The 14,589-nt window shown below is 44.3% G+C and overlaps 1 protein-coding gene across 1 annotated transcript; it reads left to right on the top strand.

The window, feature by feature from the left end:
* Nucleotides 1-4,178: 4,178 nt before the first annotated feature.
* On the top strand, nucleotides 4,179-9,543 carry LOC102442983 (growth hormone receptor-like; the record flags this gene model as incomplete). The annotated part of the gene is made up of 3 exons (XM_023755054.1): nucleotides 4,179-4,211; nucleotides 5,600-5,804; nucleotides 9,365-9,543. Coding segments are annotated over exons 1-3 (417 nt in total), but the record flags the coding sequence as incomplete, so codon positions are not given.
* Nucleotides 9,544-14,589: the final 5,046 nt, after the last annotated feature.

Consider the following 14,589-nt stretch of genomic DNA (forward strand, 5'->3'; position numbering starts at 1 on the left):
CTATCTATTTTTGCCAGGAGTCCTTTAAAATAACAGTGAAACAGAGGTCTCTCAATATAATCACCACCCAAGTCGTTTCTTTCTTACCCTTCACCTGACATTATTTCCAATATTACTTACTCTTAAGCTGTACCTTTGTGCTCGATTTTTAATATGGGGGCTCAAGCACTCTATCGTCTCCTCTTTTCCACCCAAACCCCAAGGAAGGCTTAAGCAAGATGCAAGGTTCACAGGACCCTATCTCTGAGGCTGGTGGTATTTATCCGTCCACGCAGGACGCTGTCCACCCCACGGAGCAGCGGGGAGAGGAAAGGAAGGTGCTGCGAGCAGTTAAGGACGTGAGCTCAGGGCCAACAGCTGCATTGCGGCCTGGCTCTGGCCTTCGCTCACCAAGTGATGCGGGCAAATGGGTCAGTCTGTCCAAGCTCAGCTGCCTCGTTTGCAAAGCGGAGCTAATGGGCCTTGCCTCGTGGCTTCTGATGAGGGCTTTATTAGCTAACACGTGAAAAGCACTTAGCACAGTGCTTGGCACATGGTGAGTACGCAGAACATGGTGGCTGCCTATTTTCATTACTGTGATAGAATAACAACTTAAAATAATAATGATGTAAAATTCCACTTCTGGGCTACAGAATTGATTTTGATTCTTTACAATTGTTTGTGACTCTTGGTATCCCATAAGAACATGTTGAATGCAGAGCTGGGGTGCTTCGTTTGCAAATAAGACATACAAGGCCTGGCCTTACCTACCTCCCAGGTGTGAGAGTGGTCTCTTGGATGTCCCCCCAAAGGGCACACAAAGATGAGATGGTTGGGTACCAAATGCTCTTTTTTTGTTTTGTTTTGTTAATGCTGCCACTGCAGAGAGGGAAGGGCCAGCAGCCAAAGCTGATTTGTGTTCGGGACGAGGAAGCGAAAATGTTTGGTAACACTTTTCAATATCTGTGGGTTGTGTTCAGAGAAGAGAGAGAGATTTCGGAGGCTCCGTTTCATGTTTCCACTCCAGCTCCTCAGAGAGCCAGCTCAGTTAGAACTAAGCCAGTTATTCATAAGCTCTCTGCACAGGACAGTTAACTAAACGAATGGAGAAGAGCGGACATGGGCCCACTTTATGAAAATGGGTTTCACCAGCCTAGGATTCACCAAATTTGAACCTGAACTAAAACGCCAATCCCCAGGGGTGAAGCCTTCACACATGCACGTTTGTCCCTCCCCCTGTACGGCAGGGCCCATTCCCCAGCCTCCGGGCTCCTCCGCGCAGCCAGGCCCCTCGGCATCCCTCATCCCAGCCCAGCTCTGTGCCAGCAGGAAGCCACTGAAAGTGGACCAGGCGGAGGGGAGATCTCCAACATACGCAGAAGGATGCCATTGGTTTGGGCCCTAGTGGAGTTTGGGGTCCCAGGAGGGAAAATGATCACCTCCTCAAACCCCCTAAGCACAACCTTGTGATTACTGCCCATTTAAACTGGCTAGAGTCAGCATTTTGTGTTTTTTCTATAAAAATATAATTATTTTTAATATCTCGGCCAAAATAGCATAAGTCCTACCCGGTTTATCTGGGAAGGGCAGAACCGAAGGGTCGGGAGGGTTAGGACTAGCTGCCCCGATGAGAGAACAGACGTGTGGCAGGACACCAGCCGTGCACCCTGACTCTTGTCACTGTCTCTTAGAAGTCAGTTCCCAGGCAGCTCCTGGATCCACAGGCTCATGACTCCCCATCCCTGACACACAAATAAAGCGGCGACATGATTATGCCCAGAACCAGAGCAGGGGAGGGGCCTGGCCTTGGTAACTAAGGGCCAAGGGAGCCTAAACATGTGGGCTGTCTGTCAACAGGACAGAGTGAGGCAGCTGGCACCCACCTCCTCAGGTGAGCTGGAGGAGGGCAGCCCATCCAGACCAGTCTCTGTCCCCCTGTGATGGAGACGGTGCCACATTCGGCCTCTGTGCTTGGAGGGGACTCGACAGGCACTGCCAAAGGCGGCTCTGAGTCCAGCAGAGATGCTGTGCCCTCCGCTCCTCACTCAAGGAAGTGGGCGCGTGAAGACCCAGTCCCCAAAGCTGTTTCCCTCATCTCTGCCATCACCCCTCACCCCACCCTATCATATCCTGGCTTTTTAAAAATATATTTTCTTGCCCGGCTGGGTGTGGCTCAGTGGTTGATCATTGACCTATGAACCAGGTTCAAATCCCCGTCTGGGCATAGGCCCAAGTTGTGGGCTCATTCCCCAGTAGGTGGCGTGCAGGAGGCAGCCGATCAATAATTCTCTCTCACCATTGATGTTTCTATCTCCCTCTCACTCTCCCTTCCTCTCTGAAATTAATAAAAATATACTTTAAAAAAATAAAAATAAAAGAAACTTTCCCAGGCTGTGGGGGAAATTAGAAGGGACATGTTACTTTCCTGTCTTTTTCTAAGGAAAAGGTTACATTTTAAACTTAAAACACATGCTCTGTATGTAATGAAACCATTTGGTTTTTTGTCTAAATGTAATAGTTTAAAAATAAAGGTTAAATATTTCTTTAAAGCATAATTCAACTTGGGTTCATGAGGGCGGGCGTTGGGAGCTGTGTTTGGAAGAGCCCCCTGACCCATCCTGCTTCAGTTGTATGTGCTTTGGAGCTAATGGATTTGGGGTCATCCAAAGAGGGTTTGTGGTCCATGGGGGACAGGGGCCTGACATGCCAACATTGAGAAGCTGTGGAACACACAGAGCTACCCTCTCTAGGTCAAATCCAGACCTGGCAAGCAGTGGCCCACATCTTTAGGACATTTTAACACCACCTTTAATACTATGAGTGTGCTAAACGCAGTTTGTATCCCTTCTGCCAGTGTATGGAAGCCTCATCCCTTGGGCTCTCTTGTGAAACCGTTCCCTTTCATGCACTATTATTTTCAGTTTGAAACTCAAGATAAAATAAATCGTATTATAGTTCAATGACCCACCTATTCCTAATGTTTAAAAATCTTTCTTCTGCTATAAATGCACACATACATACATGATTTATCCTTGCTTCTACCCACATTTTATCCCATCAGGGCTGAGTCTTCCTCTCATCCAAGGGTTTGCAACGTTTAAGAAACTCAACCAGAATTGAAGCGATAGTTCCCTGTCTGGGACCCTGGTGTTTCTGCCATTTGAATTCCAAGTTCTTTCAACAGCTGATGAGCAGCTGTCCCAAGGACCTCCTGATATTGCACAAGTTTCCTCCTGGTGCCAACAGACCAGCCTGAGAAACAGCTGGAAAGGAGGAAGCCTGTGTCTTCCCCCAGCACCTCATTCCTTCCTCCCAGGCCCTGCCCTCCCCACAGTGCCGTCCCCCCACTCCCGGCAGAGCTCACAGACCTCCAGTCTGGTCTGCCAGCCCCCACACCTGGGGCTGCACGGGGCCACTCCTGCTGCCCATTTCCTCTGCCACAGATTCCCTGGCTCTATGTCTCCTTGATTCATAAACCCTCTTTTCAAGCAGATAGCCTAGTGAAGAATAAACCAATAAGGACTCATTCCACCCAAGTAGCAATTCTAATTTAAGAAAGGATTTCCCAGTTATTCCATTGCCTCCTGCACCCCTCACTACATTCAGTCCCGTACTTCTCTCCCTAAATGCCTTTGACCACCCTGTTCCCTCCTTTCCTTTCCCTATTGCAGTGATGGCGAACCTTTTGAGCTCGGCATGTCAGCATTTTGAAAAACCCTAACTTAACTCTGGTGCGGTGTCACATATAAAAAATTTTTTATATTTGCAACCATAGTAAAACAAAGACTTATATTTTTGATATTTATTTTCTATATTTAAATGCCATTTAACAAAGAAAAATCAACCAAAAAAATGAGTTCGCGTGTCACCTCTGACACACGTGTCATAGGTTCACCATCACTGCCCTATTGCCATCTATTAAACTTTACCCATCCTTCAAGGTTTCTAAGAAACACCACCTCCACCTTGAAGCCTTCTGTGAACAACCAGGGCAATCATTCCCTCTTCTGAACTCTTAGGGAGCCTAATGAGCACTTACTCACACTCCTTTATAATACAGTTTTTAATCATACCCCTGAGGCAAGAGTAACTCCTTAGACACACATGACTCTCCCATATGCCCAGCACAATGTTCTGTATATAATCAACACTTATTAAATATCAATGGAATGAATGCAGGAGACCAAAAAAGTACTGAGATGGTCATTTCTAGTTCTTTCTCCAACCTAAAGGTAGGGACTGAATCTTATGAATTATCACGTCCGCACAGTGCTATATGGTGCTTGCCTAGTAGGACCCCAAAGATGGCTTGCTGGGGTCAGTCAGTCAGACAGACAGATGGGACTTGGGAGAGCGGTGTTGCATCCTGTCACATGTTTGCACTATTCCCGCTGCGGGAGGCGAGTCGGAGCGGTCCTTTGATTGCTCTGCATTTTTGTTCAGGTCCCCATGGCAGCAGACCAGGGAATTTCCTTTCCCAAAACTCTGACTTTTGTCTGCAGTGAACTTCCTGGCATCTCTTTTCCATTCAATGCAGTCATCTGGGTAAAGGGCGCTCTCTGCAGAGTGGGGCAGAGATGAATAACTCCGTGGTGGAATGCAAATGTGAAGACCCAGCTTCCTTATTAACTCAGTGTTCTCCGAGTGTCCCTCTGTCCTTCGTGCTTTGTTCTGTTGTTCGTTTGTTTGTTTTCATCTGATCCAAGGTCTAGGAAAAGAGGAACTTGCTTGTGGAGAAACCAAAAAAAAAAGGAACTCATAAGCAAATATGTTGATTCCATTCAGCCCATGTTTGTTTCCCCCTTTTTTTTTCTATATTCTGTCATTAAATGTCAATTTCTAGTTACAAAATGGAAAAGAAAAATGCTTTTCTGGGTTTGGAGAGACTTTTAGATTTCTGGGTTCATGCCTTCTGTCTTTTTCCGGGGTAGGGGAGAAGACGCTAGGATTTCATGTTCTCTGCATATCACTGGAATGTCTTGCATGTTTGAAATGTTCTCATGGCTCTTCATATAATTAAGGGGGAAAAATCAGAAGTATGAGAAGGAGTTTAAGGCATCAGGAAAACTCTCCCAAGCATAGGACGTCCATGGGGAGGTAGACATGGGACACAGTGGTCTAGAGAAGGGTGGTAACCGATTTTCTACCTCAAGGTCACCTGCACCTGAGTGTTACTCAGCCTGGAGAATGCCATCCACATGCCCTGGTTCCTTCCACCAGGAGTTGGAGAAACACCCAGGATTAAGGACTCGCAGTTCTGTGGGAATCTCTACAGTTTGCCAGTTAGTTGACTGTCCATTGTGTTTTAATGAAGGACATTTTTCAACCTCCCTTAGCCTCAGAACCCTCCTTTGTAGAGTGAGGATAATAAACCACCTACCAATGGATCACTTGGCTTAGGAGCTGGCACGTCACATGCAGTCAGTGAGTAGGTGTTCTTACTATTGGCAGAAGTACCAAACGGCCCCTGATCCTCCTGCAGACCCTGACGATGCCTACAACTGTGATACATGTTGGAAATGGTGTCACTAAAGTACTTGCTCATAAATATTTGTGTTCCCGCTCATTGAATCTGATTGTCAGGCACCTTGCTTTGACTTGAGCTATAGCATGGTTTTAGAACAATTCATCCTTTTTTACCTTCCATTTCAGGAACACTCAAGAATGGACTCAAGAATGGAAAGAATGCCCTGATTACGTCTCTGCGGGAGAAAACAGCTGTTACTTTAACGCATCGTATACCTCCATCTGGGTGCCCTACTGCATCAAGCTCACTAACAATGGTGGTACTGTGGATCAAAAGTGCTTCTCTGTCGAGGAAATAGGTAAATCACAGGTTTGTGTTTCATTTGACATGGCTTTAGATTAAGTAAACGGGGAGGTCTACAACGTTCAAGTGTATTTGTGTAGGAAGACCTTGTCCCTGTGCTCGACAGGTGGATGGAGGTCTACTTGTCCGGCACGAGATCAGCTGCTGAACAAGAAGGAAAGGGCAGGGGGACTTAAGTTGGCTCTAATGTAAGAGAATCTGGCAGCAAATGTTGAAAAGGAAAGAGTGGGAGCCTTGTGGAGTCTTCCTTGAGGAGGTGTTTAAGCTGGATTGTATTGTGTGCCACTGCGGGGGGCAAACTCAATGTACTCTTAAGATTCCTTCTCTCTTAATCATTCAATATGATTATTATATATCTGCTGATGTAGCTTGGCCTTCATCTCTTCCATTGCTCTAATAAGTGCCTAGATTTTCTTTTAACACAAAGCACAGTAACTCGTGGGGGTTTACATTTACAAAACAGCCCAAATCCGTGTAAAGGCATGTTTATAAGATCTCCAGACAAACATTGGAGATAATCAGCGCAGTGAACTAAGCTGCAGACAGACTACCCCTTGCCCATCATGTGGACACAGGGGAAATGCAACAAAAGAACACAAGCAGCTATAATTGGGATGTTTAAACTATAGTAGTATAAACAGCTAAGTGGAAAAAAATCAAAGAAGGACTTTGAGTAGCTGACATCGGTGCCTCAAATCTACCCACAAAAGCTCATTTGTTGCGCATAGGAATTCCTTGGCGCTTCTCTCGGATGGGCTGTTCTTGTCTGGTTTCCCAGGCATCAGCAAATGGAAAGAGACAGAGAGAAAGTGGCTAGAAGCTGCAGAGAAAAACAAGTAGATCTGCTAGCCTAACTTTGAAAGAGAAAATTAAGAAAACTTAAGCAGAAAAGAGAACCTAACTGCATAGGTTAGAGAGACTACTGAGTATATGTCCTAACACGCATACGTGTAGCTATTGAGTGGCTAAGTGGGTAGTACTAAGAATACTGGGTCAAGACCCATGTCCTGACCCTGTGTCTGCCCTTTGCCAGTCCCACTCTTGTACCTGGCTGAGTCACTGAGTGCCAGCCATGAGCTGGGCACTGATTGGGCACTGTGCCCAGGTGTGACGGCTATAGAATAAATAACATACAGTCAAGTCAGAGAGTCAGGCATGTTGGCAAATAATTGCGATAAATAATAAGTAAGTGCCATAGTGGGTGCTGGACTCCAGGTGTGTGGGACACATAGTCAGCCAAGGTGGGAGCCGGAGGTGCGACAGATTGACTGAGGAAGGGCTGCCCCGAGATGGTGACAGTTCGCTTGCTCCTTAAAGCATGTGTGGGGGTTGCCAGGTGTACAAGATGGACTGTGTCTTCCAACAACTACTACATTCCAAAAGTGACAAATAGCACAGAAATTTCAAAGACTCCGGAGCAGTTAGGCAGGCCCGACTGGTCAGCCACAGAAATCAGCAGTGATGCCCCACAAAGGAATTTGGACTTTATCTTTCTGGCAAGGGGCACATTTGAGGATGTTTAAGCAGGGACATGACCTAAGGATAGTAATAGCTAACACTTCCAAAGCGTTTATCACGATTCAGATCTAATAACCATGGGAGATAGGTTCTTATCATCCCCATTTTACAGATGATGAAACGGAGGCTCAGAGCATTAAATGCCCAGCCCCGGGTCAGTTTGGAGACGTGTGCAGTCTCAGGTGCCTTTTAAACATCTCAGAGGAGTTGGCAGGTATGGCACATGGAAGTATAGAGGTCAGGAGAGGTCGCCGTGCCTTCTCAACAGGGCCCGTTCATCTTCTATTTGAAGTAGGGAAATTTTAAAGATGTCACATGAGTAATATGTTTTAGAAAATCTCCCATGAAAAACATTTTTTATAGTTCAGTCACTTATAAGGTTAAGCTTTGGTTATCAGAACATCAGGCCCCAACAAATCCAGAAAAGAAGGTATTACTGTCAGTATGTGGCATATGTAGCTTAGCTGTTTTGCAAATTACTCTAATTTAATTTCCCAAATGTAGTTATGATTAGTCAAATTTGGACTTTCTCTGTTTTTTTTTAAGTGGTGCTCACTCCACAGTGGCCAATAGCAACCTCCCTCACAGAGAATGTTTTGGCTTTGGTTGAAAGAGGAGTTCCCCTCTTTAGCCACCAAATTTTAACAGCCAGTAAGAGCTTCTCACAGGGTATATTTGTAGGCCTATCTCTAATCAACCCTGGGAACCCAGATGTTGCCACATTCCAGGTGACCTCCATATAATAGAAAAGAAAGTACATTTGCCCTAGCCTGTTTGGCTCAGTGGATAGAGCATAGGCCTATAAGACTGAAGGGTCCCAGGTTCGATTCTGGCCAAGGGCACATACCTGGGTTGCAGGCTCGATCCCCAGTAGGGGGTGTGCAGGAGGCAGCCAATCAATGATTCTCTCTCATCATTGATGTTTCTCTCTCTCTCCCTCTTCCTCTCTGAAATCAATAAAAGAAATATTTTTTAAAAAAAAGAAAAAGAAAGTAAATTTTACTCCATGTCTAGTACTGAGACCCAAATAGCAACAATTTATCGGGGACTATCTAAACAGGGGTGGGGAACATCTGGCTTGAGGGCCTTATAAGGTCCTCGAAATCATTTGGTCTGGCCCTGCCACAGCAGTAGGAGTGAGTTAATTAAATGTTTGGCCAAATATAGCAGGCTAATTTTTAAGTTGATAATTTTGTATGGCCCACGAATGATGTTATAAATATCCAAATGGCCCTTGGCAGAAAAAAGGTTCCCCACCCCTGATCTAGAATGTACATTTTGATAGAGTTCCTGGCTTTAGAGTCCATCTTTCTCTTCATCGACCTTTGGGAAATTGTGGTCTTTGTGGTGCTAATAGGCAAAATGCAGCAGATCTACCCGAGAATGTGCAGTTGGTAGAAACCAAGCAAAACACTGTTGCCAGTTGTTCACATGGGTTGAGTGGAGGAAAACAGGGCAGCGTCACCATCTGAGAGAGCCGTGCAGTGCCTCCCTCCTTAGGTCTGGGGAAATGATCGCATGTGGCTGGGAAGACCAGCCAAGGAGCACTGGCTGAGTGTTGGGAAGGACTGTGCTGGTAGCAGCACAGAAGTGAGTGAAGCAAGGCCCTTGCCCCAGGTCATGAACAGTTTGAAAGAAAAAAAGTCTCCTCTACCCTGAGTTCCTAATACAGCCACGTGTTTAAATGCCGTAGGTCTTTCTGACTCTATTCCTTAGTTAGAATGAATCCCTTTGCCAAATCCCAAAGCATTAATTCTATCGGAGCTCAAAGAAATGCAAAACCCAGACGATCTTTAAGAAAAGTTATAGTTCAGACTTTAAACTCGAAAAGGACTTTTATATGGGATTTTTAGAGTTACACACAGATCACCCTTAAGGAAAAAAATGGTGCTCTCTAGTAAAGTGAGAATAGACTGATAAGACTATTATAAGAATTGAGAGTATGAATAATGAAATGTATAAAGTAACGTGGTCTCTTCAGAAGAAAGCATTCCGTCACTCCCCAGCTGTGTACTAACCCTCCATTGAAACGCACAGTACAACCGGATCCACCCACCGGCCTCAACTGGACTTTGCTGAACACCAGCCTGACGGGGATTCACGCGGACATCCAGGTGAGATGGGAGCCACCGTCCAACGCAGATGTTCAGAAAGGCTGGATCGTCCTGGAGTACGAGCTGCAATACAAAGAGATAAACGAGACCCAGTGGAAAATGGTAAGATATCACTACCAATCACACTGGAAACCTTTTGAATTGTCTTCCTTTTATTCAACACCCCCTCTCATGGGTATATGTCCTTGTGACCTAGTACCATATGGCCATGCTATATGCTGCATCATTTCTTATTGGAGGAAAATAATCAGAAAAGTATCATCTCGAGGTCCTGTCCAACAGCATGGAGCTTCTATGGAAGCCTCTGGAAGGAAAAGGATACTATGTCCCCAGTCTTCCTTGCTGTCCAGTTTAACTTTAGAACAAACTTGTATACTCTAGCCACTTAGCTGTCTTTGGGGATGTGGCTAAACATGGGAAGGGTCATGATCAAGGTCAACAGTGAGCTACGGCTAAATATTCTCCCATGATGTTAGTTGCTACTCCTCACAAGAGCTTTGTTAAAATAAATTCTTGAGTGACTCCAGGAGGCAAACGGAGGGAGGGAATGTGCCCTTTAGAGGCTTCAGAAGGATATTTGGTTAAATACCTCAGGGGACAATCAAGCTAAGAGGTTTTTAAGTCTGCAAGGAGCATGGTACTGGTTGACCTCTGAACTCCTCACTTCCTTGCCAAGCGTGTGGGAACCGGGCACTTAGATAAATTCCGCATGGCACACAGCACGAAGAAAAACAGGATTATCATGCTGCTCCCAATATAACTAATTCTAAATCAGTCTGACCACAGCCACAGCCCCAGCCAAGTCCAGTGGTTTCTGGCCGGGCATCAGTCATGCCCAGCGGCTGGCACAGCCTCGCCGCCGACTCCTCAGACACCGGGCCCTGTCCATTCAGTGAGCTGCTGAAGAAGCGGCTGATTTTGTCACCGGAGGAAAGCTAAATTTGGAGCAGCTTTGCACAGTTAAATATTGGGCTTTGAGGTTCTGTTTTCGGCATCGTTTTAATTTAGATATCCATTCTGTGACCTGGTGTAAAAAAAGCCTGGTTGGATGCTGAGTCAAACGAGACTTTCTAAATCCAAGCTCGTCAAACATGTAGCCAGCCACCAGGGAGTGAAATAACCACTGTACTCAGGTACCCCAGGGCAGCTGATCTCAAAGCAGGAACTGTAGACCCCTGAGGGTCCCTGAGACCCTTTCAGCGAGTCCACAAGGTCAAGACTGTTTTCATAATAATGCTAAAATGTTATTTCTTTTTTTCACTGTGGTGAGATTTGCCCTGATGGTACAAAAGCAGTGGTGGGGAAACTGAGGCCGCCTTAGCACAGAGCATGGCAGTAATACCGACTCGTACTGCTGATCACGGGGCACTCACAGGGAAGGGAGGGAGGGCGTCAGTTGCACACAAGAGCGCCCTTGATGCAGCTTTGAAAATTTTCAGTTTTGTTCCAGCCCGACCTTTGAGGACACAGCTTTTTAATATTCTGTGTGCCACATGGAAGTCCAGGTAAAGCGCTTTTGCTGCCTACGCGGTGCTGATGGTTGTCTTGAGAAAAAGCACTTACCCAGCGGGGCTGCCAGTGGAACTCGCTGCTTCTGTAGGGAACCCGGTTGGGAGCACCAGTGTTACCTGGAAGAACCACTGGTAGACTGATAGATTTGAGTTAGCAAATATTTGGCAAACGTTTCTTGAAAAAAAATGAAGTAAGCTCATCACTTCAAGAAAAACCATTGACGGTATTTGTTGCCGATGAAAAATCCGAGCTTACAAGGGAAAATCGGAATTTTGGAAAACCTTCTTGTACAGCCATGAACTTGTTAACTTCCTATCTTTGAAGACACTCCTGATGAGATGAATGATGATACCATTAGCAAAAGTGATTTTTTATATTGCATAATAAAATATGTGTACATTTAGAAAATCTGCATAACTCAGGAAACCGATCTTTTCCAAGTGATCAGTACGTGATGTAATGAAAATCACGCATGGGGAAATGGTCCATTCAGAGTGTCAGAGGGAATGGTGGATGCTAACAGAAAAGCGTACAGAAGATTCACTGATACGGTTTCCAATTCCACACTGTAGCTAACCTCTAAGAAAATACCACTTGCTGAGTTTGGCTGTTGGTGTTAAAGAGTATCCACAATTATCTGAAAAGCCTATCAAAATACCCTTCCTTTTCCTCAATTTTGTTCATGCATGTCAACCAAAACAACACATCCTAACAGGTTTAGTTAGGAGCAGATGTAAAAATTCAGCCATCTTCTACCAAACAGATTTGCAAAAATGTAAAACAATGGCATTCTTTTCACTATAATCTTATCGTTTGGGAAAGTACAATAATTTTTATAAAAATATATTATGTTACCATTAAATCAATTTATTGTTTTAATTTTTAAATTAGCACATTTTAATTTTTCAGTTTTCATTTCTAATATGGTAAATAATGATAGTATAACCCAAATCAACCAAATCTTTACGATTCACAATAACTTTTAAGAGTGTCAAAGAATCCTGAGACTAAAAAGCTTGGCAAGCTAGAAAAAGCAGGGATGTATTTCAGAACATTAGAATTCATTCATTTTCTAATCATAGTTTCAAGCCTGAAAGACCCGGGCATGTAGTCATGTCTAAGCTACAAGTAGGTAGCTTGCATCCTGAGCTATGAGCTAGGTGCATGGGAGCCTGGGACTCAGTCAAGTGATGCTCAGAGCTGCCTCCCAACAAGGCCTCATCACACTCTTCATTGGACCCTGCTAAACGTCACATTAGATAGTTCCAAGGGGTCCATTAATGTTTACTTACCTTTTATGAGTAAAGTTACATATTCATAGTATTTGTAAGGTTGGTCATTTGCAAGGGTCTCAACTAAAGTGGTCGTGAATATCAAGGGCCTCTTCATAAGAATCGCCCTCTCTCTGGAAGAAACTCGCAGTCAAATGGGTTATGAGCACGAATGCCATAAGCGTAATAAGAGGGGAGATTTGGAAGTAGAAGGGAAAAAGGCTAGTGTTTGTTGCTTATATCGGGAATCCATGTTACCACTTGGCAATGTTGAATTTGGTATTGTATCTTTTTTTAAATTAAATGCACTTTTAATATAAAAGTAATACTAATGACCATGTAGTTACTTACACTATTTACCTGCTAGATAAGTTAATAATTGATGGTTTTCTTTCAGGGCTTAACGAGTGGCATAGAATTATCTATAGCGTATGAGCCATCTCTTGCTCACCCACTGTATACCTAAAGATAATGAAGGCGTAGTTTGTCCCCAGAGAATTTGCAGTCTAATATAGAAATCTGAGCAGGAAAACTCCAGAAGTAATATATGATGTGTATTATCTGGCAGGATGGTAGGGAAGGTGCCAGGAAAAACTCCTTAGAATTTCAGCAATGCTTACACTTAGGCTTGGCCAGAATGGGCGTTCCCTCGCAGGCAGGTGGCGGAGTTCCATGTGGCGGTGGGAGCTGTGTGAGCAGGTGGGATGTGAGCAGATGGAGTGTGGTGTGGTGGGTGTGGAGGGCTGAGAGAGGACGGAGAGGGGGCCATGGGTCCAATGAGAGCCCCTGTCTGCTTTTGTTATTAGTAAAATCTGTAAAGAAATAACATTGGTGACAATAGCAGAGAAATTAGGGTGTTAAGAATGGAAACATAGGCTTTGAAAATAGTTCAAGAAAAATAATAAGTTTAATACGCAGAATTCCACCTTTAAAAAGCCTTTTAGGCATGCAACATTCCATACATTGAGAAGCATCTTTACACAGTGCAAAATTACCGTCCCATGTACACAGGGGAACACATAAGAGATACTTTGTGAGTAGCAACTAACTGAGGTGAAAGGAGAATTTGTTTTAGAAGCTGAAGGTCCAGCTTCTGACTTAGCAAAACAAATTAGGAGAATATTTATGTGAAAGATCTATGCTGTTGAAAAGATGAGTGTTCCTAGCCTTTTATAAACAGGAACGGCGTGTTCTACCAGGAAATATACAAAAAGCACATACTGGATACTTAGTCGGAATGTTTGCCTTAGAGAAGAACACCCTCACTAACTGGGTCTGCTTCTTTGATAGTGACATGTTTTAAACCTGTAACAGCCTCACCTGCCCTTCTCTGGAAGGTAAAAGAACATCCTGGCCTTAAGGCTTATGGGACCCTGGTGTTAATTACCAAGCACTCCTGTGACTTTTCTTTGCAGATTTTGAATAGCACACTATTTGGGAGTGGCTTTGAACCTTCTAGAACACTCAGATTATGTATGTAATTGCTTTTACTAGAATTATTTGAAAATTCAATTAAGCCTTAGCCAGTTTGGCTCAATGGATAGATCATTGGCCTGTTGACTGAAGGGTTCTGGGTTCGATTCTGGTCAAGGGCATGTACTTTGGTTGCAGGCTCCATCCCTAGCCCTAGTTGGGGAGCATACAGGAGGCAACCAATCAATGATGTGTCTCTCTCACACTGATGTATCTCTGTGTGTGTGTGTGTGTGTGTGTGTGTGTGTGTCTCCTCCTCTCTTCCACTCTCTCTGAAATCAATGGGAAAATATCCTTGGGTGAGGATTAACCAAAAAAAAGAAAGTTCAATTAAGACAACCATAATTTTCCTAGGACTCCTTCCAATTCTTTGATCATATGAACAACTACCCAGAATTTCCAAAGGATGACTATGATTTGTTTTTCTATTCTTATGTTTTCATACAAAACTATGATATCACAACGGGTAGGCAAACATACCTGTAGTCTTCTTTATAGTTCTGTCATTTTTTTTTTAAATATATTTTATTGATTTTTTACAGAGAGGAAGGGAGAGAGATAGAGAGTTAGAAACATCGATGAGAGAGAAACATCGATCAGCTGCCTCCTGCACATCTCCTACTGGGGATGTGCCCGCAACCCAGGTACATGCCCTTGACCGGAATCGAACCTGGGACCTTTCAGTCCGCAGGCCGACGCTCTATCCACTGAGCCAAACCGGTTTCAGCATAGTTCTGTCATTTTTCCATAAAAATTTTATTATGCTTTGATGTTAGGATATTTGACAGCCTGGTCTACATAAGTCTATCAAATCTCTGGGTCTATACCAAAATAAGTTTGAGGCCTGTTGTCCATAGAACAAATGATTCTTTGTAAAGTTACTTGCCTTGAT

This window comes from Myotis lucifugus, unplaced genomic scaffold, assembly GCF_000147115.1.
Source record: "Myotis lucifugus unplaced genomic scaffold, Myoluc2.0 scaffold_68, whole genome shotgun sequence".
NCBI classification, from domain to species: Eukaryota; Metazoa; Chordata; class Mammalia; order Chiroptera; family Vespertilionidae; genus Myotis; species Myotis lucifugus.